Source organism: Oncorhynchus kisutch, linkage group LG30 (assembly GCF_002021735.2).
Source record: "Oncorhynchus kisutch isolate 150728-3 linkage group LG30, Okis_V2, whole genome shotgun sequence".
NCBI lineage: Eukaryota > Metazoa > Chordata > Actinopteri > Salmoniformes > Salmonidae > Oncorhynchus > Oncorhynchus kisutch.
Genome location: NC_034203.2, coordinates 34,428,292 through 34,455,772, shown reverse-complemented (window position 1 = coordinate 34,455,772; position 27,481 = coordinate 34,428,292). Strand labels below are relative to the sequence as shown.

Genomic DNA, 27,481 nt, shown 5'->3' with positions numbered 1-27,481 from the left:
GATCTGTAACTGCTACAGTAAGACCCCATAGCTGTATGGATCTGTAACTGCTACAGTAAGGTTCATACCTGTATGGATCTGTATCTGCTACAGTCAGGTTCATACCTGTATGGATCTGTAACTGCTACAGTCAAGTTCATACCTGTATGGATCTGTAACTGCTACAGTCAGGTTCATACCTGTATGGATCTGTAACTGCTACAGTCAGGTTCATACCTGTATGGATCTGTAACTGCTACAGTAAGGTTCATACCTGTATTGATCTGTAACTGCTACAGTAAGGTTCATACCTGTATGGATCTGTAACTGCTACAGTAAGGTTCATACCTGTATTGATCTGTAACTGCTACATTCAGGTTCATACCTGTATGGATCTGTAACTGCTACAGTCAGGCTCATACCTGTATGGATCTGTAACTGCTACAGTCAGGTTCATACCTGTATGGATCTGTAACTGCTACAGTAAGGTTCATACCTGTATTGACCTGTAACTGCTACAGTAAGGTTCATACCTGTATGGATCTGTAACTGCTACAGTAAGGTTCATACCTGTATTGACCTGTAACTGCTACAGTAAGACCCCATAGCTGTATGGATCTGTAACTGCTACAGTAAGACCCCATAGCTGTATTGATCTGTAACTGCTACAGTAAGGTGCATAGCTGTATGGATCTGTAACTTCTACAGTAAGGCACCATGGCTGCATAGATCTGTAACTTCTACAGTAAGGCCCCATTGCTGTATAGATCTGTAACTTCTACAGTAAGGCAACATACAGTAAGGCACCATGGCTGTATAGATCTGTAACTTCTACAGTAAGGCACCATAGCTGTGTGGATCTGTAACTGATACAGCCTCATAGCTGTGTGGATCTGTAACTGCTACAGTAAGGCACCATACAGTAAGGCACCATGGCTGTATAGATCTGTAACTGCTACAGTAAGGCACCATGGCTGTATAGATCTGTAACTGCTACAGTAAGGCACCATGGCTGTATAGATCTGTAACTGCTACAGTAAGGCACCATAGCTGTATAGATCTGTAACTGCTACAGTAAGGCACCATGGCTGTATAGATCTGTAACTGCTACAGTAAGGCACCATAGCTGTATAGATCTGTAACTGCTACAGTCAGGTTCATACCTGTATTGATCTGTAACTGCTACAGTAAGACCCCATAGCTGTATTGATCTGTAACTGCTACAGTAAGACCCCATAGCTGTATGGATCTGTAACTGCTACAGTAAGGTTCATACCTGTATGGATCTGTATCTGCTACAGTCAGGTTCATACCTGTATGGATCTGTAACTGCTACAGTCAAGTTCATACCTGTATGGATCTGTAACTGCTACAGTCAGGTTCATACCTGTATGGATCTGTAACTGCTACAGTCAGGTTCATACCTGTATGGATCTGTAACTGCTACAGTAAGGTTCATACCTGTATTGATCTGTAACTGCTACAGTAAGGTTCATACCTGTATGGATCTGTAACTGCTACAGTAAGGTTCATACCTGTATGGATCTGTAACTGCTACAGTAAGGTTCATACCTGTATTGATCTGTAACTGCTACAGTCAGGTTCATACCTGTATGGATCTGTAACTGCTACAGTCAGGTTCATACCTGTATGGATCTGTAACTGCTACAGTCAGGTTCATACCTGTATGGATCTGTAACTGCTACAGTAAGGTTCATACCTGTATTGACCTGTAACTGCTACAGTAAGGTTCATACCTGTATGGATCTGTAACTGCTACAGTAAGGTTCATACCTGTATTGACCTGTAACTGCTACAGTAAGACCCCATAGCTGTATTGATCTGTAACTGCTACAGTAAGACCCCATAGCTGTATGGATCTGTAACTGCTACAGTAAGGTTCATACCTGTATGGATCTGTAACTGCTACAGTCAGGTTCATACCTGTATGGATCTGTAACTGCTACAGTCAGGTTCATACCTGTATGGATCTGTAACTGCTACAGTCAGGTTCATACCTGTATGGATCTGTAACTGCTACAGTAAGGTTCATACCTGTATGGATCTGTAACTGCTACAGTAAGGTTCATACCTGTATGGATCTGTAACTGCTACAGTAAGGTTCATACCTGTATGGATCTGTAACTGCTACAGTAAGGTTCATACCTGTATGGATCTGTAACTGCTACAGTAAGGTTCATACCTGTATGGATCTGTAACTGCTACAGTAAGGTTCATACCTGTATGGATCTGTACCTGCTACAGTAAGGTTCATACCTGTATGGATCTGTAACTGCTACAGTAAGGTTCATACCTGTATTGGCCTGTAACTGCTACAGTAAGGTTCATACCTGTATGGATCTGTAACTGCTACAGTAAGGTTCATACCTGTATTGATCTGTAACTGCTACAGTAAGACCCCATGGCTGTATCGATCTGTAACTGCTACTGTAAGGTTCATACCTGTATGGATCTGTAACTGCTACAGTAAGGTTCATACCTGTATTGATCTGTAACTGCTACAGTAAGACCCCATGGCTGTATTGATCTGTAACTGCTACAGTAAGACCCCATAGCTGTATTGATCTGTAACTGCTACAGTCAGGTTCATAGCTGTATGGATCTGTAACTGCTACAGTAAGGTTCATAGCTGTATGGATCTGTAACTGCTACAGTAAGGTTCATAGCTGTATGGATCTGTAACTGCTACAGTAAGGTTCATAGCTGTATGGATCTGTAACTGCTACAGTAAGGTTCATAGCTATATGGATATGTAACTGCTACAGTAAGGTGCATAGCTGTATGGATCTGTAACTGCTACAGTAAGGTGCATAGCTGTATCGATCTGTAACTGCTACAGTAAGACCCCATAGCTGTATTGATCTGTAACTGCTACAGTAAGGTTCATAGCTATATGGATCTGTAACTGCTACAGTAAGGTTCATACCTGCATGAATATGTAACTGCTACAGTAAGACCCCATAGCTGTGTGGATCTGTAACTGCTACAGTAAGGCACCATGGCTGTATTGATCTGTAACTGCTACAGTAAGGTGCATAGCTGTATGGATCTGTAACTTCTACAGTAAGGCTCCATACAGTAAGGCACCATGGCTGCATAGATCTGTAACTTCTACAGTAAGGCCCCATTGCTGTATAGATCTGTAACTTCTACAGTAAGGCACCATACAGTAAGGCACCATGGCTGTATAGATCTGTAACTTCTACAGTAAGGCACCATTGCTGTGTGGATCTGTAACTGCTACAGCCTCATATCTGTGTGGATCTGTAACTGCTACAGCCTCATAGCTGTGTGGATCTGTAACTGCTACAGTAAGGCACCATGGCTGTATAGATCTGTAACTGCTACAGTAAGGCACCATGGCTGTATAGATCTGTAACTGCTACAGTAAGGCACCATGGCTGTATAGATCTGTAACTGCTACAGTAAGGCACCATAGCTGTATTGATCTGTAACTGCTACAGTAAGACCCCATGGCTGTATTGATCTGTAACTGCTACAGTAAGACCCCATAGCTGTATTGATCTGTAACTGCTACAGTAAGGTTCATAGCTGTATGGATCTGTAACTGCTACAGTAAGGTTCATACCTGTATGGATCTGTAACTGCTACAGTAAGGTTCATAGCTATATGGATCTGTAACTGCTACAGTAAGGTGCATAGCTGTATGGATCTGTAACTGCTACAGTAAGACCCCATAGCTGTATTGATCTGTAACTGCTACAGTAAGGTGCATAGCTGTATGGATCTGTAACTTCTACAGTATGGCACCATGGCTGCATAGATCTGTAACTTCTACAGTAAGGCCCCATAGCTGTGTGGATCTGTAACTGCTACAGCCTCATATCTGTGTGGATCTGTAACTGCTACAGCCTCATAGCTGTGTGGATCTGTAACTGCTACAGTAAGGCAACATACAGTAAGGCACCATGGCTGTATAGATCTGTAACTTCTACAGTAAGGCACCATAGCTGTGTGGATCTGTAACTGCTACAGCCTCATATCTGTGTGGATCTGTAACTGCTACAGCCTCATAGCTGTGTGGATCTGTAACTGCTACAGTAAGGCACCATACAGTAAGGCACCATGGCTGTATAGATCTGTAACTGCTACAGTAAGGCACCATGGCTGTATAGATCTGTAACTGCTACAGTAAGGCACCATGGCTCTATAGATCTGTAACTGCTACAGTAAGGCACCATAGCTGTATAGATCTGTAACTGCTACTGTAAGGCACCATGGCTGTATAGATCTGTAACTGCTACAGTAAGGCACCATAGCTGTATAGATCTGTAACTGCTACAGTAAGGCACCATGGCTGTATAGATCTGTAATTGCTACAGTAAGGCACCATGGCTGTATAGATCTGTAACTGCTACAGTAAGGCACCATGGCTGTATAGATCTGTAATTGCTACAGTAAGGCACCATGGCTGTATAGATCTGTAACTGCTACAGTAAGGCACCATGGCTGTATAGATCTGTAACTGCTACAGTAAGTCTACCGTTTTCATTTGAATGATTATTTCCCGCTGAAAGATAAAGACCATATGTTTCGAAAGCCGCATCGCAGGTGATGGTTATTCAAGTTTCTAAACATTAATACACAGCTTCGGTGTTGTAGTTCACATGAGGCAGTCATGGGCGAAGCTAATGGCTGAGAACTGAAGGGAGAAGGCAGAATGCCGGCTAGAGTTTTCGAGCGCTAATAACAACCCTGCTTAACATAGGCATAGCATAGATACTGTCACTACTTTGTTTCTTACTTTACATTTCACAGATAATTGACACAGCCGGTCACGGGTGCACCTCCGCCACACTCAAGGTACTAAACGATATCATAACCGCCATCGATAAAAGGCAGTACTGTGCAGCCGTCTTCATCGACCTTGCCAAGGCTTTCGACTCTGTCAATCACCATATTCTTATCGGCAGACTCAGTAGCCTCAGTTTTTCGGATGACTGCCTTGCCTGGTTCACCAATTACTTTGCAGATAGAGTTCAGTGTGTCAAATCGGAGGGCATGCTGTCCAGTCCTCTGGCAGTCTCTATGGGGGTGCCACAGGGTTCAATCCTCGGGCCGACTCTTTTCTCTGTATATATCAATGATGTTGCTCTTGCTGCGGGCGATTCCCTGATCCACCTCTACGCAGACGACACCATTCTATATACTTCCGGCCCGTCCTTGGACACTGTGCTATCTAACCTCCAAACGAGCTTCAATGCCATACAACACTCCTTCCGTGGCCTCCAACTGCTCTTAAACGCTAGTAAAACCAAATGCATGCTTTTCAACCGTTCGCTGCCTGCACCCGCACGCCTAACCAGCATCACCACCCTGGATGGTTCCGACCTTGAATATGTGGACATCTATAAGTACCTAGGTGTCTGGCTAGACTGTAAACTCTCCTTCCAGACTCATATCAAACATCTCCAATCGAAAATCAAATCAAGAGTCGGCTTTCTATTCCGCAACAAAGCCTCCTTCACTCACGCCGCCAAACTTACCCTAGTAAAACTGACTATCCTACCGATCCTCGACTTCGGGGATGTCATCTACAAAATTGCTTCCAACACTCTACTCAGCAAACTGGATGCAGTTTATCACAGTGCCATCCGTTTTGTCACTAAAGCACCTTATACCACCCACCACTGCGACTTGTATGCTCTAGTCGGCTGGCCCTCGCTACATATTCGTCGCCAGACCCACTGGCTCCAGGTCATCTACAAGTCCATGCTAGGTAAAGGTCCGCCTTATCTCAGTTCACTGGTCACAATGGCAACACCCATCCGTAGCACGCGCTCCAGCAGGTGTATCTCACTTATCATCCCTAAAACCAACACCTCATTTGGCCGCCTTTCGTTCCAGTTCTCTGCTGTCTGTGACTGGAACGAATTGCAAAAATCGCTGAAGTTGGAGACTTTTATCTCCCTCACCAACTTCAAACATCTGCTATCTGAGAAGCTAACCGATCGCTGCAGCTGTACATAGTCTATCGGTAAATAGCCCACCCATTTTTACCTACCTCATCCCCATACTGTTTTTATTTATTTACTTTTCTGCTCTTTTGCACACCAATATCTCTACCTGTACATGACCATCTGATCATTTATCACTCCAGTGTTAATCTGCAAAATTGTAATTATTCGCCTACCTCCTCATGCCTTCTGCACACAATGTATATAGACTTTTTTTTCTACTGTGTTATTGACTTGTTAATTGTTTAGTCCATGTTTAACTCTGTGTTGTCTGTTCACACTGCTATGCTTTATTTTGGCCAGGTCGCAGTTGCAAATGAGAACTTGTTCTCAACTAGCCTACCTGGTTAAATAAAGGTAAAATAAAAAAATTACAAAAATTGTCATGAATAGTTGTCCCTTTGTGTTCACATGGTTCCAGTGTGGCACCCCCAGTAGCTACTATCCACACACACACACACACACGCACGCACACACACACACATCTTCAAACTCATATTGACTTGTTCTCTCTCTCTCCCTCTCTCTATAGCATGGCAGACAAACAGGATAAGAGTGAGCTGAAGGCGGAGCTGGAGAGGAAGAAACAACGCCTGGCCCAAATCAGAGAGGAAAAGAAGAGAAAGGAGGAGGAGAAGAACAAGAAGAAGGATGTGAGTAGAGAGAATAGAAGAATGATGTAGAACCTGCTGACTGCTGACTTGATGCAGAGGAGTGGGGGCTATCAGTATATGATTATTACAGTATCATGTTATAGCCAACAGGGAGTATTTATTATATTACTGTCTCTCTGTCCCTGCCATTCAACAAATCCCCTCACGGTACCTCGGCCCCCTTCCCCCCCTGTAGGGGTCTGACTCTAAGCGGGGAGGGGAGGGGGGTGCAGCTGGGGCACCAGACTCGTCTGACCTGGAGAAGAAGAGGAGAGAGGCTGAAGCTCTACTGCAGAGCATGGGGATCGCCCCTGATATAACCAATGGTAAGGAGACACACACACACAGTTTGTATTCTAAATTAACATTCATCGTCTGTGTTTAACATTTGAGTGTTACACCAATATAATTTCCTTGTCCTGTCTTGGTTTTGTTGAATTGTTAAAGAATTCTTCACATCTTTTCTGTTGTTTTCTCTTCTGGTTTTGATTCAACCTTTCAGCATGAAGCCTCAGCATGTCACTTACACCTACTTTTCTCTCTCTTCTCCTTTTATTTATTTTCCTTTTTTTGTATCTTCCCCCTTTTTTATTTTATGACTAACCAACTGATCACTCACTCACTCACTCACTCACTCACTCACTCACTCACTCACTCAACAGCCCAGCCTCTGAGAGTAATAACAGAGGATACGTGTTTGTTTCACTATCTAGTCCCCGCCCCTATGTCTCCCTCAGCCAAATCAATGTGCAGCGAGACAGGAAGCCAGGACTCTGGAGATGGAAACTCTAGGTATGTGTGTCTATGTGATTAACTACACTGAACAAAAATATAAACACAGCATGTAAAGTGTTGGTCCCATATTTCATGAGCTGAGATCTGAGATATTTTCCATCAGCACAAAAAGCTTATTTCTCTCAAATGTTGTGCAAAAATGTGTTTACATCCCTGTTAGTGAGCATTTCTCATTTGCCAAGATAATCCATCCACTTGACAGGTGCGGCATATCAAGAAGATGATTAAACAACATGACCATTACACAGGTGCACCTTGTGCTGGGGGGCACTAAAAGGCCACTCAAAAATGTGCAGTGTTGTCACACAACACATGCAGTTGGCATGTTGATGGCAAGAATGTCCACCAGAGCTGTCGCTAGACAATTTAATGTTAATTTCTCTACCATAAGCTGCCTCCATAGTCGTTTTTTTTTTTAATTTGGCAGTACATCCAATCGGCCTCACAACCGCAGACCACGTGTAGCCACGCCAGCCCAGGACCTCCACATGGGCTGGCGTGGACCTCCACTGGCTTCTTCACAGCCCAGGACCTCCACTGGCTTCTTCACAGCCCAGGACCTCCACTGGCTTCTTCACAGCCCAGGACCTCCACTGGCTTCTTCACAGCCCAGGACCTCCACTGGCTTCTTCACAGCCCAGGACCTCCACTGGCTTCTTCACAGCCCAGGACCTCCACTGGCTTCTTCACAGCCCAGGACCTCCACTGGCTTCTTCACAGCCCAGGACCTCCACTGGCTTCTTCACAGCCCAGGACCTCCACTGGCTTCTTCACAGCCCAGGACCTCCACTGGCTTCTTCACAGCCCAGGACCTCCACTGGCTTCTTCACAGCCCAGGACCTCCACTGGCTTCTTCACAGCCCAGGACCTCCACTGGCTTCTTCACAGCCCAGGACCTCCATTGGCTTCTTCACAACCTCCACTGGCTTCTTCACAGCCCAGGACCTCCACTGGCTTCTTCACAGCCCAGGACCTCCACTGGCTTCTTCACAGCCCAGGACCTCCACTGGCTTCTTCACAGCCCAGGACCTCCATTGGCTTCTTCACAGCCCAGGACCTCCACTGGCTTCTTCACAGCCCAGGACCTCCACTGGCTTCTTCACAGCCCAGGACCTCCATTGGCTTCTTCACAGCCCAGGACCTCCACTGGCTTCTTCACAGCCCAGGACCTCCACTGGCTTCTTCACAGCCCAGGACCTCCACTGGCTTCTTCACCTGCGGGATCGTCTGAACCCAGCCACCCAGACAGCTGATGAAACTGTGGGTTTGCACAACCAAATAATTTCTGCACAAACTGTCAGAAACCTCAGGGACGCGTGCTCGTCATCTGGATTCCCAGTCATGTGAAACCCATAGATTAGGTCCTAATTAATAAATTAATTTCATTTGACTGATTTCCTTATATGAACTTTAACTCAGTAAAATCTTTGAAATTGTTACATGTTGCGTTTATATTTTAGTTCAGTGTATTTCCTGGCTCAGTATTTATTAACAACAGGTTTGTCTGCTTTCTCTCTTTCACTTCCCACTCCACCCCTCTCTCACTCCCTGTTGTTTTCTCTTTTTCTCTCTCGCCATCTCTCTCTCCGCTCCCTCTCCTTCTCTGTCTACTTCTCTCTCATCTAACTTTTCTCTCCTGCTCTCCCCCTCTCTGCTTCTCCCTGGTGGTGCGTTGTGGCTGTATCAGGACGTTACACTGGGATCCTGACCCCTCTACTCTACAGCTGCACTCTGACTCCGACCTACTGGGGTACTGCTCCTCTCTCTCTTACTATCTAAGACATATTCCCTACTTGGCTGGGGTACTGCTCCCCTCTCTCTTACTATCTCAGACATATTCCCTACTTGGCTGGGGTACTGTTCCTCTCTCTCTTACTATCTAAGACATATTCCCTACTTGGCTGGGGTACTGCTCCTCTCTCTCTTACTATCTAAGACATATTCCCTACTTGGCTGGGGTACTGCTCCTCTCTCTCTTACTATCTCAGACATATTCCCTACTTGGCTGGGGTACTGCTCCTCTCTCTCTTACCATCTAAGACATATCCTCTACTTGGCTGGGGTACTGCTCCTCTCTCTCTTACTATCTAAGACATATTCCCTACTTGGCTGGGGTACTGCTCCTCTCTCTCTTACTATCTCAGACATATTCCCTACTTGGCTGGGGTACTGCTCCTCTCTCTCTTACTATCTAAGACATATTCCCTACTTGGCTGGGGTACTGGTCCTCTCTCTCTTACTATCTAAGACATATTCCCTACTTGGCTAGGGTACTGCTCCCCTCTCTCTTACTATCTAAGACATATTCCCTACTTGGCTAGGGTACTGCTCCTCTCTCTCTTACTATCTAAGACATATTCCCTACTTGGCTGGGGTACTGGTCCTCTCTCTCTTACTATCTAAGACATATTCTCTACTTGGCTAGGGTACTGCTCCTCTCTCTCTTACTATCTAAGACATATTCCCTACTTGGCTAGGGTACTGCTCCTCTCTCTCTTACTATCTAAGACATATTCCCTACTTGGCTGGGGTACTGCTTCTCTCTCTCTTACTATCTAAGACATGTTCCCTACTTGGCTGGGGTACTGCTCCTCTCTCTCTTACTATCTAAGACATATTCCCTACTTGGCTGGGGTACTGCTCCTCTCTCTCTTACTATCTAAGACATATTCCCTACTTGGCTGGGGTACTGCTCCTCTCTTCTGTTCCTCCTGGTCTTTCCTTGGTGGACATGTTTGCATCATGCACATTGCTGTCTGCTAGCGCATGTACAGTGTTTGTCTTTCTGATGGTGTATTTGGATGTGGAAGAGACTCTGACTCTGTGTGTGCGTGCATGAGAGAGTCTGTATAATCTTGTGGCTGTGTTTTTAGGTTTGTATGTGTCTCCCTGACTATGTATGTGTCTCCAGGCGTGGTTTGAGGCTTGGCATGGCAAAGGTGACCCAGGTGGATTTCCCACCCAAACAGTCTGTGTCCTACTCCAAGGAGACACAGACCCCCACCTGTACACAAACACACACACAGGCCAAACCAGGTAGTCCTTGTGTTTTATGTGTTACCAGCAATATACAGACATTTAAGTATGTTGTGTTGTTGTGAGCATGATATTGAACCTGTGTGTGTGGGTGTTTGTAGCGGAGGAGGAAGAGGAGGAGGAGATGGCCGAGCCCAAGCCAGCAGAGGAGTCCCAGGAGGAGAAAGCTGATGAGGAGGAGAAGCAGGAAGAAGGTGAGACTGACTTTAACCTCTTACCTGTAAGTTGGCTAGCCCTGCCTACACCACAGCTGATATTCGTGTGTTTGTGTTTGTAGTCGCTCCCAAAGATCTGACTGAAGAGGAGAAGATGCAGCTTCTCCACTCTGAGGAATTCATGGCGTTCTTCGATCGAGGGAGCAGGATTGTGGAGCGGGCTCTGTCTGAACGAGTAGACGTCTGCTTTGACTACAGCGGCCGAGACCTGGAAGACAAGGAGGGGTGAGACACCCCAAACTGTCAAATTATTATTATTATTATTAGTCAAACACACTTCCCAGCTGGTATAAAAGGTGCAGCTAAATGCTTGTGTGCTAGCTCCCTCAACATTTTAGTACAATAATCAATATCAATAATAACAACAAACACCTCCTCTCTCCCTAACGGCCTCTCTCTCCCCTCCTCTCTCCTGTCCCACTCTCCCTTCTCCCCCACCTCTTCTCTCTCCCCTCCTCTCTCCTTCCCCTCTACCCCCTCCTCCTCTCTCTCCTGTCCCACTCTCCTCTCCCCCTCCTCTCTCCATCCCCTCCTCTCTCCTTCCACTCTCCCCCTCCTCTTCTCTCTCCCATCCTGCTCCTCACTCGACCACCTCCTCTCTACCCCCTCCTCTCTCCTTCTCGTTCTTCTTTTGCAGTGAGATGCAGGCGGGGGCTAAGATGTCTCTGAACAGGGCGTTCTCTGACGAGCGTTGGTCCAAGAACAGAGTGGTCACCTGTCTGGACTGGTCTCCTCAGGTAAGACAGTGTGTAATGATTGTAAATATACACTGAGTGTACAAAACCTGCTCTTTCCATGAAATAGACTGACCAGGTGAAAGATATGATCCATTATTGATGTCACTTGTTAAATCCACTTAAATCGGTGTAGTTGAAGGTGATGGAGGGGGGGGGGGGGTTAAAGAGCCTTGAGACATGGATTGTGTGTGTGTGCCATTCAGAGGATGAATGGGCAAGACAAAAGTTTGAAGTGCCTTTGAACAGGGCATGGTAGTATGTGCCAGGTTCACCGGTTTGAGTGTGTCTGGAACTGCAACGCTGCTGGGTTTTTCGTGCTCAACAGTTTCCCGTGTGAATCAAGAATGGTCCACCACCCAAAAGACATCCAGCCAACTTGAAACAACTGTGGGAAGCATTGGAGTCAACATGGGTCAGCATGCCTGTGGAACACTTTTGACACCTTGTAGAGTCCATTCCCTGACAAATTGAGGCTGTTATGAGGGCAAAAGGAAGGTGTTCCTAATGTTTTGTACACTCAGTGTATATACTGTATGTAACTGTCGGATTCATATTAATCTCGTGTTCGACTCCTGTTTGATTCAGTACCCGGAGCTGCTGGTGGCCTCCTACAACAACAACGAGGATGCTCCTCATGAGCCTGACGGAGTGGCTTTGGTCTGGAACATGAAGTTCAAGAAGACAACACCTGAATACACCTTCCACTGCCAGGTACACAAACGCATGAACGCGCATACACACACACCAGGGGAGGCTGCTGAGGGGAGGACGGCTCATAATAATGTCTGGAACGTAGTTAAATCAAACACCTGGAAACCATGTGTCTGTATTTGATACCATTCCACTGATTCCACTCCAGTCATTACCACAAACCCGTCCTCCCCAATTAAGGTGCCACCACACACACACAATGCTCTGCAAAAATCATTTTCTTCTGCCTGTCCTCCAGTCTGCAGTGATGTCAGCAGCGTTCGCCAGGTTCCATCCTAACCTGGTCGTGGGTGGGACTTACTCAGGCCAGATCGTCCTATGGGACAACAGGAGCAACAAGAGAACACCTGTACAGAGAACTCCTCTTTCTGCATCTGCTCACACGGTAACACACGCAGAGTGCTCAATAGCTTTCAAATTGTGAAGTTATTTACATTATATTAGCTTACAAGCTACTGTTAGCTACTGACATTGGTCATACGCTCTTAACAGGAGCCACTAGGGTTAAGTGCGTTGCTCAAGGCTCAGGTATTCAAACCATCAACCTTCCAGTTACTCGCCAAACGCTCTTAACCACTAGGCTACCTGCCGCCCATAGAGACTGAACTGTGTCTGTGTCCTGTGATGTTCAGCACCCAGTGTACTGTGTGAACGTGGTGGGGACCCAGAATGCTCACAACCTCATCAGCATCTCGACTGATGGAAAGATGTGCTCCTGGAGCCTGGACATGCTGTCTCAACCACAGGTACGACTGCAGCGTGTGTGTGTGTGAGTTCTAGGACATCGCAGAGCTAGTGTTTTGTCAGTCTTAATGCTGTGTGTGTGTGTGTGTGCGTTCCAGGACAGTCTGGAGCTGGTGTTTAAGCAGTCTAAGGCAGTAGCAGTGACCTCCATGGCTTTTCCGCTGGGTGATGTGAACAACTTTGTGGTCGGGAGTGAAGATGGATCAGTCTACACCGCCTGCCGTCACGGGAGGTACGTGAGTGGGTCTGCGTGATTCGGGAGGTACGTGAGTGTGTGTGTGTGATTTGGGAGGTACGTGAGGGAGTGTGTGTGTGTGATTCGGGAGGTACGTGAGTGTGTGTGTGTGTGAGATTCTGGAGGTACGTGAGTGTGTGTGTGAGATTCGGGAGGTACGTGAGTGTGTGTGTGTGATTCGGGAGGTACGTGAGTGTGTGTGTGTGATTCGGGAGGTACGTGAGTGTGTGTGTGTGTGAGATTCGGGAGGTACGTGAGTGTGTGTGTGTGTGTGTGTGTGAGATTCGGGAGGTACGTGAGTGTGTGTGTGTGTGAGATTCGGGAGGTACGTGAGTGTGTGTGTGTGTGTGTGTGAGATTCGGGAGGTATGTGAGTGTGTGTGATTCGGGAGGCACGGGGCGGCAGAGTAGCCTAGTGGTTAGAGCGATGGACTAGTAACTGAAAGGTTGCAAGTTCGAATCCCCGAGCTGACAAGGTACAAATCTGTCGTTCTGCCCCTGAACAGGCAGTTAACCCACTGTTCCTAGGCCGTCATTGAAAATAAGAATTTGTTCTTAACTGACTTGCCTAGTTAAATAAAGGTCAAATAAAAAAATAAAGTATGTGAGTGTGTGATTCGGGAGGTACGTGAGTGTGTGTGTGATTTTATTTGACGATGGGGAGTAACGATTGCTTTGTGCACATGGTCTGTGTTACAGTAAAGCAGGTATCAGTGATGTATTTGAGGGACATCATGGTCCGGTCACTGGGTTGAGCTGTCACAGTGCTGGGGGTCCTGTGGATTTCTCCCATCTGTTCATCTCTGCCTCCTTCGACTGGACCGTCAAGCTGTGGACCACCAAGGTAACGCGCACACACACACACACACACACAGAAACATCAACCCCACCTCATCCTCTAACAGTACCCTCTCTCTCTCTCTCTCTCTCTGTAGAGTACCCGTCCTCTGTATTCATTTGAGGACAGCTGTGACTATGTGTATGATGTCATGTGGTCTCCCACACACCCCGCCCTCTTCGCCTGTGTAGACGGATCTGGACGCCTGGACCTGTGGAACCTCAACAACGACACAGAGGTACACACACCAGAGGAGGCCGGTGGGAGAAGCTATAGGACGGGCTCATTGTAATGGCTGTAATGGAACGGTATTAAACATATGGAAACCTCATCTGACTCAGTTCCAAAATTTCCATTCCAGACATTACAATGAGCCCGTCCTCCTATAGCTCCTCCCCCACACAGTACAAACAACAGACATGAAATGAACAATTCAACATAAACACTGTGTGTCCTAGGTGCCCAGTGCAAGTGTGTGTGTGAATGGGTCTCCTGCTCTGAACCGTGTGCGGTGGGCTCACTCAGGGAGAGAGATCGCTACAGGAGACTCAGACGGACAGGTGCTGGTGTATGACGTAGGGGAGGTGAGAGATCTATTCCTTCACCCATTCATTCATCTAGTAAAACCCTTATATTGCTGCACTGAAATAAATCACCTGTCATACCTGCAATTTGTTTCACCTGTGTGTGTTTCCACAGCAAATCTGTGTGCCCAAGGCAGATGAATGGACCCGTTTGGTACACACACTGGTGGAGATCAACGAGAACCGTGATGAAGGAGAGGAGCTGGCCGCGCAGCGCCTAGTCGCCTGATCACCATGGTAACCACTCCCCTCCTGCACTTGCTTCCAAATCCTCCCTCCAGTTGGAACAGGAGTGATGTTTATCCTCTCAGGTTCTAGAACATTTGCGTGTTCTGTCCACAGCTCTTCCCTAAATATGCAAAACTTTGTACCTTTTTACTACTTTGCAGCTCTTGTGTGTATTCCCTAAAGGCTGACCATGTGGGTTTAATGGTGAAGACAAAGAAATAGGATGACCCATTCCAACCTTTATAGACTAGGGCAGCAATGTCCTTAGATTTTATTTATCCATGCTCTTATCATATGCGGTTGAACATATTTTAAACATATTACATATTTAAACGTGTCTGCGGATAGCTTTACTAGTAAATCCCTTAACATTAGCACTATACCTAAGCTCATACCACTACAAGACAAAGTGCTTTTTAAACTTTACTTGCCTTGACTGAATATGTTAGTAGTTTTTGAATAAACTAAAGTTAATGACTTTACCCATTTAAAAATTTACTGTACCCGTAGGTCTCAAAAGAAACGCAGTGTCTCTCTCCTTCCTGAAAGGATGTTAATGAAGTATTTCCGAATATGAAGAGCCATAGATCCATACAGAGTTTGGCCAACTATTCACCATGTTGGCACCAAATGCACCACATTCTAATTAGCATTTCAACTAGACTTTTGTTGTGGGAACATTGTCCATTCCACAATTCTCTGTTGGAAGGAGTTTACCAAACTCTGTATATATACACACACAACACATTCAGAAAATATTCAGACCCCTTGACTTTTTCCACATTGTTATGTTACAGCCTTATGCTAAAATGGATTAAATAGTCCCCCACCCATCATTCTACACACAATATCCCATAATGACAAGGTAAAACGGTTTTTAAATGTATAACTGAAATATCACATTTACAGAAGTATTCAGACTTTGTAGTCAGTACTTTGTTGAAGCCCCTTTGGCAGTGATTACAGCCTCGAGTCTTCTTGGGTATGACGCTACAAGCTTGGCACACCTGTATTTGGGAAGTTTCTGCAGATCCTCTCAAGCTCTGTCAGGTTGGATGGGGAGCGTCGCTGCACAACTATTTTCAGGTCTCTCCAGAGGATGTTCGACTGGGTTCAAGTCCGGGCTCTGTCTGGGCCACTCAAGGACATTGAGACTTGACCCTAGCCACTCCTGCGTTGTCTTGGCTGTGTGCTTAGGGTCGTTGTCCTGAAGGAATGTGAACCTTCACCCCAGTCTGAGGTTCTGAGTGCTCTGGAGCAGGTTTTCATCAAGGATCTCTCTGTACTTTGCTCCATTCATCTTTCACTCAATCCTGACTAGTCTCCCAGTCCCTACCGCTGAGTGTCTGGCCACTCTACCATAAAGGCCTGATTGGTGGAGTGCTGCAGAGATGGTTGTCCTTCTAGAAGGTTCTCCCATCTCCACAGAGGACCTCTGTCAGAGTGACGATTGGGGTTCATGGGCACTTCCCTGAGGCCTTTCTCCCCCGACTGCTCGGTTTGCCTGGGCGGCCTTGGTGGTTCAAAACATATTCAATTTAAGAATGGAAGCCACTGTGTTCTTGGGGACCTTCAATGCTGTAGACATTTTTTGGTCCACTTCCCCCAGATCTGTGCCTCCAGAATCCTGTCTCAGAGCTCTACAGACAATTCCTTCCACTTCATGGCTTGGTTTTTGCTCTGACATGCACTGTTAACTGTGGGACCTTATAGACAGGTGTCTCTTTCCAAATCATGTCCAATCAATTGAATTGTAGAAGTTGTAAAAACATTAAGGATGATCAATGGAAACAGGATGCACCGGAGCTCCATTTCGAGTCACATAGCAGAGTCTGAATACGTAAAACGTAAATAAGGTCTTTTGTATTTTTTGGGTACAAAAAAATAAAAAGTTTTGCTTTGTTATTATGGTGTATTAATGAGTAAAACCTGTAATTGAATCAATTTTAGAATAAGGCTGTAACGTAACAAAATGTGGAAAAGGGGAAGGGGTCTGAGTACCAAATGCACTCTGTGCTCCTTAATGAATTTGATGATAGGAAATTTTGTAAAATTGTATCAGTATAACATGAAGTGACCAATCTAGTATTATGCCAAAACTCCTGGTAAGGTTTTGCTTGTCCCTTTTTGCTGTTCATTCCCCTTGAAATAAACACTAACCTCTAGAATGAAAACCATACATATGCTTTATTTATTTCAATAAAATACACAATGAATTGAAATGGATTTAAGTTATCTAATCATTTGCTCATGATTCTCCTCAATAAACACTTATGTTGAAAAGGTCTGTACATCTGTGATTCTCAAGAGACAGAGTCCCAACGTCATTCTAACATAACAGTAACGTCACTCCGACGTTACAGTCACGTTGCTTTCTAACATTACTGCAACACTTCTGTAACAAATGTTTCTCTCATTATCTTCATGGTGTTGCTCTAACGTTACCATAACATTGTCCAACCTTACAGTAACAATTCCTTTCCAGCAGTGTCACATCTCTGTACAGCAGATCTACAATATGTACAGTAACTTCCTGTGCAAGGCCCAATCAGAGTAAAGCCTTACACACGCTGTCCAATCAAATATCCCCTACACACTGTCCAATCAAAGTAGCCTTACACACAATGTGCATCCGAAAGAAATCCTAGAAAATCTAAATCAGTTATTATTGAGAAGAGAGGAGCCACCAGAGCGAGAGCGCAGCGTGGGGGAGAGGCGAGCAACCGGAATGTGTGTGTGTGGGGGGGGGGGCACCGGAATGTGGAGGGGAGGCGAGGCTCCTTTTCAAATACATGTTTCAGATGAAAAGAGGGATGAGAGAAGAGGAGCATGCAGCCACTGGAGATACAACACAGTACAACACAGTGCAGTGTTCAGGTTACTGACTGAGCTTTAACTACTGACCTACAGTCAGCTCTCCAGGACCAGGGAGAGAGAGCACTGAATTAGTCCCTGGGAGGAGTGGGGAGCAGTGTGTACGTCTGTGTGTACGTGTCTGTGTGTATGGACCCTGGGAGTGTGTGTATTTCTGGTTAAATGGCCCTACAAACAGTGTGTGTGTGTATTAGTATGTATTTATTTTGCATGGCCCCTGGGAGTGTGTGTCTAAGTGTATACTCCCTAGTGGAGTGGGCAGGTAGTTAAAGGCCCAGTCTTTAGGGGGCAGCAGCCTCCTCTTGAGTGGAGGCAGAAGGGGTATCATGGTGAATGGAGACCACTCCAGAGGACTTGAACTTGGGCAGGTGGAGGCCAAACTTGTTCTCCACGCCAGCGAAGGTGGCCGTAGCCAGACGGTAACCGCCCACGTGGTCAGCACTGACCGGAGGAAGCTCTGAGATACGAGACTTAGGAGTGGGCTCAGACCCTGACGGACGACTGGAGAGAGAAAGATAGGGAAATGGGAGACATTGTATGATAACTTGCGTTATAACAGTGGGGAGTGTGTGTGTGTGTGTACTTACTGCCCTCCGAAGTCCACATTTAACCACCGCTGTAGAAGCTCATAGGTCACCAGAGTCACCCCAAACTGAGGAGAGGATCGACACATACGAGCTGGGGAGAGAGACAGAGTAAGCAAATTCCCATTTCTACACACACACACACACACACACACACACACACACGCGCGCACACACACACGCACACACACACGCACACACCTCCAGCTCCCTTCCACAGTGCTCTGAATCCCTCCTCATGCATGATTTTCCTGAAGCAGTCCGTGACTCCAGTGTAGGTGGTCTGTCCCGCCCTCGCTGCTACCTGCAGGCGTGTCTTGATGACATCAGCAGGCGTCACCAGGGAGGCAGCAGGGATACCTGGGAAATGGAGTCAAAGGGTATCACCTGTGGCTATGACTGTTTTTGACAGTCAAATAAAATGGAATTGAATTGCATCGCTCGGTAGGTGTGTGTGTACCGCCGATGGCTCCAGCAGCTAACAGCTGTAATGCGCCCAGTCTTCCCTGTTCGTCGGCGAACTGAGCCTTGGTGTGGGCGTACACTGGGAAGAAGATGGCTGAGAAAGGGATGTCTCTCAAGAAACACGCTTTAGCACCCTACATACACAAAGGGTAAGTGACAGACATTTTCAATCAAAAGGCCTTTTGTTTCTCAAAATACAAGCACAATGCCACCAGACGTAAATGGTCAAACACACACCTTGTAGAGGCCGAACAAGCCGAGGTCTCGGATGACACTGAGGGCGCTGATTCTAGGTCCTGTGGTGATCTCTCCTGCCACCTGCAATCTGATCTTGACTATCTCGAGCGGGTTAGTAAAGACCACCTGGGAACCCCCTGCCTGCGGAGAGAGAGACATAGGGGACATGAGGAAGGGAGGGTTGCTACCACAGCCTCCCATTTAAGTAGGATTAGGTGGAATAGAATGAGCGGGGTTTAGGGTTGGGAAGTTTGAGTGAGATGGAACAGACTTGTTTATGTGCTGCTGTGCGGTTTGTTGCTAACGTTTCATGCTGCAAACCCAGCTTCAGACGCAATCGTTAGGCACGGGTAATTTATGTGTAGGAAAGGATGAAACAGAATCTGTGCCACCAGTAAGTACAGATAGTAGTATAAATCCCCTCGCACAGTCCCCGCAGCCAGACAACTTTCTCATGGCTTCTGGAGGGAAATTCTGTAGGAACGCTCAACCGGTGTCGCTCATTCAGCCGACAGAAACTTTCAATCGGTTCTCCCCTTTAAGCAACGAGTCAGAGTCTCCTCTATCCGTTACAGGGTCTGAGACACTGAAGCCCCCCACCATTAGCTCTGACAAATTGAAAACCCTAGTCATTGGCGACTCCATTACCCACAGTATTAGACTTAAAAATAATCATCCAGTGATCATACACTGTTTACCAGGGGGCAGGGCTACCGACGTTACGGCTAATCTGAAGATGGTGCTGGCTAAGGCTAAAACTGGCGAGTGTAGAGAGTATAGAGATATTGTTATCCACTTCAGCACCAACAATGTTAGGGTGAAACAGTCAGAGGTCACCAAGCGCAACATAGCTTGAGCGTGTAAAACAGCTAGAAAGATGAGTCGGCATCGAGTAATTGTCTCTGGCCCCCTCCCAGTTAGGGGAAGTGATGAGCACTACATCAGAATCTCAACTCAATCGCTGGTTGAAAACGTTCCTGCCCCTCCCAAAATATTTAATTTTTAGATAATTGGCCCTCTTTCTGAGACTCACCCACAATCAGGACCTTCACTCCTCCTAGCTGGAGGGGTGCTCTCATCTTATCTATGAACATAGACGGGGCTCTAACTCCCCCAGCTCCACAATGAGATAGCCTGCTGCCTGGCCTGCACCCTGCTAGCTTAGTGGAGTCTGCCACTAGTATAGTCAGTGTTGTCAGCTCAGCTATCCCCATTGAGACTGTGTCTGTGCCTCGATCTAGGTTGGGCAAAACTAAACATGGCAGTGTTCGCCTTAACAATCTCACTGGAATAAAGACCTCCTCCATTCCTGTCTTTATTGAAAAAGATTGTGATCTCACATCTCAAAATAGGGCTACTTAATGTTAGATCCCTCACTTCCAAGGAAATAGTCAATGATCATAATCTTGATGTGATTGGCCTGACTGAAACATGGCTTAAGCCTGATGAATTTACTGTGTTAAATGAGGCCTCACCTCCTGGTTACACTAGTGACCATGTCCTCCGTGCATCCCGCAAAGGCGGAGGTGTTGCTAATATTTATGACAGCTAATTTCAATTTCCCCCCCAAAAATGACTGGCTTTTCATCTTTTGAGCTTCTAGTCATGAAATCTATGCAGCCTACTCAATCACTTTTTATAGCTACTGTTTACAGGCCTCCTGGGTCATATACAGCGTTCCTCACTGAGTTCCCTGAATTCCCATCGGACCTTGTAGTCATAGCAGGTAATATTCACATTTTTGGTGACTTTAATATTGACATGGAAAAGTCCACAGACCCACTCCAAAAGGCTTTCGGAGCCATCATCGACTCAGTGGGTTTTGTCCAACATGTCTCTGGACCTACTCACTGGCACAGTCATACTCTGGACCTAGTTTTGTCCCGCGGAATAAATATTGTGGATCTTAATGTTTTTCCTCAAAATCCTGGACTATCGGACCACCATTTTATTACGTTTGCAACCGCAACAAATCATCTGCTTAGACGAGAGGTCGACCGATTAATCGGAATGGCCGATTTCAAGTTTTCATAACAATCGGAAATCTGTATTTTTGGACACCAATTTGGGCGAAAAAAAAAAAAAAAAAAAAAAAAATATATATATATATATATATATATATATATTTTTTTTACACCTTTAACTAGGCAAGTCAGTTAATAACACATTTTTATTTTCAATGACGGCCTAGGAACGGTGGGTTAACTGCCTCGTCCAGGGGCAGAACGACAGATTTTCACCATGTCAGCTCGGGGGATTCAATCTTGCAAACGTACAGTTAACTAGTCCAACGCTCTAACCACCTGCCTCTCATTGCACTCCACGAGGAGACTGCCTCTTACGTGAATGCAGTAATCCAAGGTAAGTTGCTAGCTAGCATTAAACTTATCTTATAAAAAACAATCAATCAATCATAATCACTAGTTAACTACACATGGTTGATGATATTACTAGTTTATCTAGTGTGTCCTGCGTTGCATATAATCGATGCGGTGCGTATCGTTGCTCCAATGTGTACCTAACCATGAACATCAATCCCTTTTTTTTTACCTTGCAGTTAACCCACTGTTCCTAGGCCGCCATTGAAAGTAAGAATGTGTTCTTAACTGACTTGCCTAGTTAAATAAAGATTAAATAAAGGTGTAAAAAATAAAAAAAATATTTGCCCAAATTGGTGTCCAAAAATACAGATTGTTATGAAAACTTGAAATCGGCCCTAATTAAAATCGGCCATTCCGATTAATCGGTCGACCTCTACAAGACACAGGCCTCCTTACTGTCCCTAGAATGTGGGGGAGATCTTCGTAGGCTATACTCGGCCTTGTCTCAGCGTAGTAGGTTGGTGGTTGAAGATGTCCCTCTAGTGGTGTCCTGCCTGTTTGGCCCTGTCCGGGGGGGTATCGTCGGACAGGGCCACAGTGTCTCCCGATCACTCCCGTCTCAGCCTCCAGTATTTATGCTGCAATAGTTTGCATCGGGTGGCTAGGGTCAGTCTGTTATATCTGGTGTATTTCTCCTGTCTTATCCAGTGTCCTGTGTGAATTTAAGTATGCTCCTTCTAATTCTCTCTCTCCTCTGAGGACCTGAGCCCTAGGACCATGCCTCAGGACTACCTGGCCTTGCTCTCCCCAGTCCACCTGGTCATGCTGCTGCTCCAGTTTCAACTGTTCTGCTTGCGGCTATGGAACCCTGAACTGTTCACTGGACGTGCCACCTTGTCCCAGACCTGCTGTTTTGGACTCTCCCTCTACCGCACCTGCTGTCTCTAACTCTGAATGATCGGCTATGAAAAGCCAGCTGACATTTACTCCTGAGGTGCTGACCTGTTGCACCCTCCACAACCACTGTGATTATTATTATCTGACCCTGCTGGTCATCTATGTACATTTGAATATCTTGGCCATGTTCTGTTATAATCTCCACCCGGCACAGCCAGAAGAGGACTGGCCACCCCTCATAGCCTGCTTTCTCTCTAGGTTCTGGTCTTTCTAGGGAGATGTTCCTAGCCACTGTGCTTCTGCATTGCTTGCTGTTTTAGGATGGGTTTCTGTACAGCACTTGTGTGACATCAGCTGATGTAAAAATGGCTTTATAAATTCATTTGATTGACCAGTCTTACTCACACAGGCTCCAGCCAGCACCTCCGCAGCAAAGGGAATGGTGTCGCCTTTACCGGTGAACTTATCTCTCACAAAGTCATTCACCTACAGGGAGAGAGGGGGTAGAGAGAGAGGGGGAATCAGCAGAGATACTACAGAGGGAATTGTCAGCAACCTCTTAGAAAGAATTTAGTGTTAATTAAGGATTCATCTCCATAGTGATTGGCTGAGTGAACAGGAGGGAGAGGAGTTTGACTCACTGTGAGTTTGATGGCCTTCTCTGGAGCCACGCCTATGAGCTGGGGAAGAAGACCTGGAGAGCAGCATGGGAGATTGAGTCCACACATGACATGAACCACATCTCACGATGACTAGTTTCTCAGGGTAGAAGGAGAGAAGGGAGAAGAGTGCAGGGATGAGAATGAAGGAAAGGGAAGAATTAAAAGGACCAAGGAAGAAGTGAATGGATGGATGCAGGTTTAGTGTTGCAGTGTGGGTGAGCCAACACTAGATGGGAGCCTTCAGTCCTTTTCCCATTAACAGAAGTTAGAGCAGAAGGAGAGCAGTGAAAATAAACTCAGCAAAAAAAGAAACGTCCCTTTTTCAGGATAATTTGTAAAAATCCAAATAACTTAACAGATGTTCATTGTAAAGGGTTTAAACACCGTTTCCCATTCTTGGGATGAACCATAAACAATTAATGAACATGCACCCGTGGAACGGTCGTTAAACCACTAACAGCTTACAGTCGGTAGGTAATTAAGGTCACTAAAGAGGCCTTTCTACTGACTCTGAAAAACACCAAAAGAAATATGCCCAGGGTCCGTGCTCATCTGAGTGAATGTGCCTTAGGCATGCTGCAAGGCGGCACGAGGACTGCAGATGTGGCTAGGGCAATAAATTGCAATGTCCGTACTGTGAGATGCCTAAGACAGCGCCACAGGGAGACAGGACGGACAGCTGATCGTCCTTGCAGTGGCAGACCACGTGTAACAACACCTACACAGGATCGGTACATCTGAACATCACACCTGCGGGACAGGTACAGGATGGCAACAACAACTGCCCGAGTTACACCAGGAACGCACAATCAGTACTCAGACTGTCCGCAATAGGCTGACAGAGGCTGGACTGAGGTCTTGAAGGTCTGTCTGGTCAGCGCGTGCCTTACAATATCACCGGCAACAACGTCACCTATGGGCACAAACCCACCGTCGCTGGACCAGACAGGACTGGCAAAAAGTGCTCTTCACTGATGAGTCGCAGTTTTGTCTCACCAGGGGTGATGGTCGGATTCGCGTTTATCGTCAAAGGAATGAGCGTTACACCGAGGCCTGTACTCTGGAGTGGGATCGATTTGGAGGGTCCATCATGGTCTGGGGAGGTGTGTCACAGCATCATCGGACTGAGCTTGTTGTCATTGCAGGCAATCTCAACACTGTTACAGGGAAGACATCCTCCTCCCTCATGTGGTACCCTTCCTGCAGGCTTATCCTGACATGATCTTCCATCATGACAATGCCACCAGCTATACTGCTCGTTCTGTGCGTGGGGGGGGGGGGCATTCCCCCCAGAAATGTCCAGGAACTTGCAGGTGCCTTGGTGGAAGAGTGGAGTAACATCGCACAGCAAGAACTGGCAAATCTGGTGCAGTACATGAGGAGGAGATGCCCTGCAGTACTTAATGCAGCTGGTGGCCAACCCAGATACTGACTGTTACTTTTGATTTTGACCCCCCCTTTGTTCAGGGACACATTATTCCATTTCTGTTAGTCACATGTCTGTGGAACTTGTTCAGTTTATGTCTCAGTATTTGAATCTTGTGATGTTCATACAAATATTTCCACATGTTAAGTTTGCTGAAAATAAACGCAGTTGACAGTTAGAGGACATTTCTTTTTTTGCTGAGTTTAGGTAAAAGAAGAGCAGGATATGAAAAATGTGGAACAGGAGAAAAGAGTGGAGGAGACAGGGATAGAAAGAGAGATAAAGAGCAGAAGAGATGGATAGAGGGGAAAACAGCAGCCATGAGAGGAAGAAGAGCGATCAGGAGAGCAGCCATGAGGGGAAGAAGAGCGATCAGGAGAGCAGCCATGAGGGGAAGAAGAGCGATCAGGAGAGCAGCCATGAGGGGAAGAAGAGCGATCAGGAGAGCAGCCATGAGGGGAAGAAGAGCGATCAGGAGAGCAGCCATGAGGGGAAGAAGAGCGATCAGGAGAGCAGCCATGAGGGGAAGAAGAGCGATCAGGAGAGCAGCCATGAGGGGAAGAAGAGCGATCAGGAGAGCAGCCATGAGGGGAAGAAGAGCGATCAGGAAAGCAGGCATGAGGGGAAGAAGAGCGATCAGGAGAGCAGCCATGAGGGGAAGAGGTGTCTGTCCGTACCTCTGTAGAAGCCGAAGAAGCCTTCATAGCGCAGCACCTTCTTGGCACAGTCAAAGCTGTTCTTGTACATCAGTTCTCCTACGAACGAGCCTGTACTCCTCTGGTTCTGCATCCTGGTCTTAACCAGGTCTATCGGATACACCGCCGTGGCTCCCGTAGCTACACACAAACAGTCTTGTTTTACTAACCTTGTGAGGACACAGTTGATTCCTATTCTAAATCCTATTTTCGCCAACCCCGAAACCTAACCCTAAACCTAACCTTCAACAAGCAAGCCTAATTGTTTTTATTTTTGGTTGTATTTTACCCCCTTTTCAGATCTCGTCTCATTGCCGGCCTGCCACAAGAGCTCGATGAGCCAAGTAAAGCCCCCCGGCAAAACCCTTGCCAAACCCCCACGAAGCTGGGCCAATTGTACGCTGCCCTATGGGACTCCCGATCACGTCCGGTTGTGATACAGCCCGTGATCGAACACGGGTCTGTAGTGACGCACCTAGCACTACTATGCAGTGCCTTAGACCACTGCACCACTCGGGAGGCCCCCTAATTTAAACCCTCAACCGCCTAGAAATAGTCAAAATGTCCCCAGTTGGTAGAACTTCTGTTCCGTTTAATATGCTATAGTTAAATTATTCTATAGTTAAACATGTCTGTCGACATACACAGAAGATTTGAACCATCTCAAATGAGCTTCTAAGTGTGCTATTGAAATTGGAAATATTTAAAATGTACTATCCATTACCTGAAACCTTACCCCCATCCCTTACCTAACCCATCCCTTACCTCACCCCACCGCCCTTACTGCATAACCCCCCCCCCCCCCCCCCCCAGGTCCTTACTGCAACCCCCCCCCCCAGGTCCTTACTGCACCCCCCCCCCAGACCCTTACTGCATCCCCCCCCTCCCCAGTGTCTTACTGCATCACCCCCTCCCCAGTCCCTTACTGCATCACCCCCTCCCCATTCCCTTACTGCATCACCCCCTCCCCAGTCCCTTACTGCATCCCCCCCATCCCCAGTCCCTTACTGCATCCCCCCCCATCCCCAGTACCTTACTGCATCCCCCCCCATCCCCAGTACCTTACTGCATCCCCCCCCATCCCCAGTACCTTACTGCATCCCCCCCCATCCCCAGTCCCTTACTGCATCACCCCCTCCCCAGGTCCTTACTGCACCCCCCCATCCCCAGGTCCTTACTGCATCCCCCCCATCCCCAGACCCTTTCTGCATCTCCCCCATCCCCAGACCCTTACTGCATCCCCCCCAGATCCTTACTGCATCCCCCCCATCCCCTGTGCCTTACTGCATCACCCCCTCCCCATTCCCTTACTGCATCACCCCCTCCCCAGTCCCTTACTGCATCCCCCCCATCCCCAGCCCCTTACTGCATCCCCCCCATCCCCAGTCCCTTACTGCATCCCCCCCCATCCCCAGTACCTTACTGCATCCCCCCCCATCCCCAGTACCTTACTGCATCCCCCCCCATCCCCAGTCCCTTACTGCATCACCCCCTCCCCAGGGGGGTCCTTACTGCACCCCCCCATCCCCAGGTCCTTACTGCATCCCCCCCATCCCCAGACCCTTTCTGCATCTCCCCCATCCCCAGACCCTTACTGCATCCCCCCCAGATCCTTACTGCATCCCCCCCATCCCCTGTGCCTTACTGCATCACCCCCATCCCCGGTCCCTTACTGCATCACCCCCTCCCCAGTGCCTTACTGCATCACCCCCTCCCCAGCCCCTTACTGCATCACCCCCTCCCCAGCCCCTTACTGCATCACCCCCTCCCCAGTCCCTTACTGCACCCCCCCATCCCCAGGTCCTTACTGCATCCCCCCCATCCCCAGACCCTTTCTTCATCTCCCCCATCCCCAGACCCTTACTGCATCCCCCCCAGATCCTTACTGCATCCCCCCATCCCCTGTGCCTTACTGCATCACCCCCATCCCCGGTCCCTTACTGCATCACCCCCATCCCCTGTGCCTTACTGCATCACCCCCATCCCCGGTCCCTTACTGCATCACCCCCTCCCCAGTGCCTTACTGCATCCCCCCATCCCCTGTGCCTTACTGCATCACCCCCATCCCCGGTCCCTTACTGCATCACCCCCTCCCCAGTGCCTTACTGCATCACCCCCTCCCCAGCCCCTTACTGCATCACCCCCTCCCCAGCCCCTTACTGCATCACCCCCTCCCCAGTCCCTTACTGCACCCCCCCATCCCCAGGTCCTTACTGCATCCCCCCCATCCCCAGACCCTTTCTTCATCTCCCCCATCCCCAGACCCTTACTGCATCCCCCCCAGATCCTTACTGCATCCCCCCATCCCCTGTGCCTTACTGCATCACCCCCATCCCCGGTCCCTTACTGCATCACCCCCTCCCCAGCGCCTTACTGCATCACCCCCTCCCCAGTGCCTTACTGCATCACCCCCTCCCCAGCCCCTTACTGCATCACCCCTTCCCCAGCCCCTTACTGCATCACCCCCTCCCCAGTCCCTTACTGCACCCCCCCATCCCCAGGTCCTTACTGCATCCCCCCCATCCCCAGACCCTTTCTTCATCTCCCCCATCCCCAGACCCTTACTG

General features: G+C 47.4%; 2 protein-coding genes across 12 annotated transcripts in view; one reads left to right on the top strand and one right to left on the bottom strand.

Annotated features, from left to right (window-relative positions):
- Positions 1-16,975, top strand: part of LOC109874625 (cytoplasmic dynein 1 intermediate chain 2) — a 58,764-nt gene extending 41,789 nt beyond the window's left edge. For 2 of the 10 annotated variants that reach the window (XM_031810469.1, XM_031810467.1), the window contains exons 2-17: positions 6,511-6,631; positions 6,828-6,957; positions 7,294-7,423; positions 9,114-9,176; positions 10,338-10,462; positions 10,564-10,656; positions 10,740-10,902; positions 11,315-11,414; positions 12,000-12,125; positions 12,364-12,510; positions 12,758-12,871; positions 12,968-13,101; positions 13,803-13,947; positions 14,039-14,179; positions 14,400-14,525; positions 14,641-16,967. In XM_031810469.1, coding sequence (XP_031666329.1) covers positions 6,512-6,631; positions 6,828-6,957; positions 7,294-7,423; positions 9,114-9,176; positions 10,338-10,462; positions 10,564-10,656; positions 10,740-10,902; positions 11,315-11,414; positions 12,000-12,125; positions 12,364-12,510; positions 12,758-12,871; positions 12,968-13,101; positions 13,803-13,947; positions 14,039-14,179; positions 14,400-14,525; positions 14,641-14,754 — 1,971 coding nt within the window. In that variant the 5' untranslated portion in view covers position 6,511 and the 3' untranslated portion in view covers positions 14,755-16,967. Of the gene's footprint in view, positions 1-6,281; positions 6,336-6,510; positions 6,632-6,827; positions 6,958-7,293; positions 7,424-9,113; positions 9,177-10,337; positions 10,463-10,563; positions 10,657-10,739; positions 10,903-11,314; positions 11,415-11,999; positions 12,126-12,363; positions 12,511-12,757; positions 12,872-12,967; positions 13,102-13,802; positions 13,948-14,038; positions 14,180-14,399; positions 14,526-14,640 lie in introns of those variants that run through there. The other 8 variants (XM_031810471.1, XM_031810468.1, XM_031810473.1 and 5 more) reach the window with 8 other exon arrangements.
- Positions 16,917-27,481, bottom strand: part of slc25a12 (solute carrier family 25 member 12) — a 31,921-nt gene continuing 21,356 nt past the window's right edge. For both annotated transcript variants that reach the window (XM_020466647.2, XM_031810466.1), the window contains exons 11-18: positions 24,897-25,055; positions 22,773-22,825; positions 22,537-22,617; positions 18,914-19,054; positions 18,672-18,810; positions 18,413-18,571; positions 18,215-18,305; positions 16,917-18,128 (exon numbers count right to left, since the gene is read on the bottom strand). In XM_020466647.2, the coding sequence (XP_020322236.2) occupies positions 17,909-18,128; positions 18,215-18,305; positions 18,413-18,571; positions 18,672-18,810; positions 18,914-19,054; positions 22,537-22,617; positions 22,773-22,825; positions 24,897-25,055 (1,043 nt within the window). In that variant the 3' untranslated portion in view covers positions 16,917-17,908. The remainder of the gene's footprint in view (positions 18,129-18,214; positions 18,306-18,412; positions 18,572-18,671; positions 18,811-18,913; positions 19,055-22,536; positions 22,618-22,772; positions 22,826-24,896; positions 25,056-27,481) is intronic.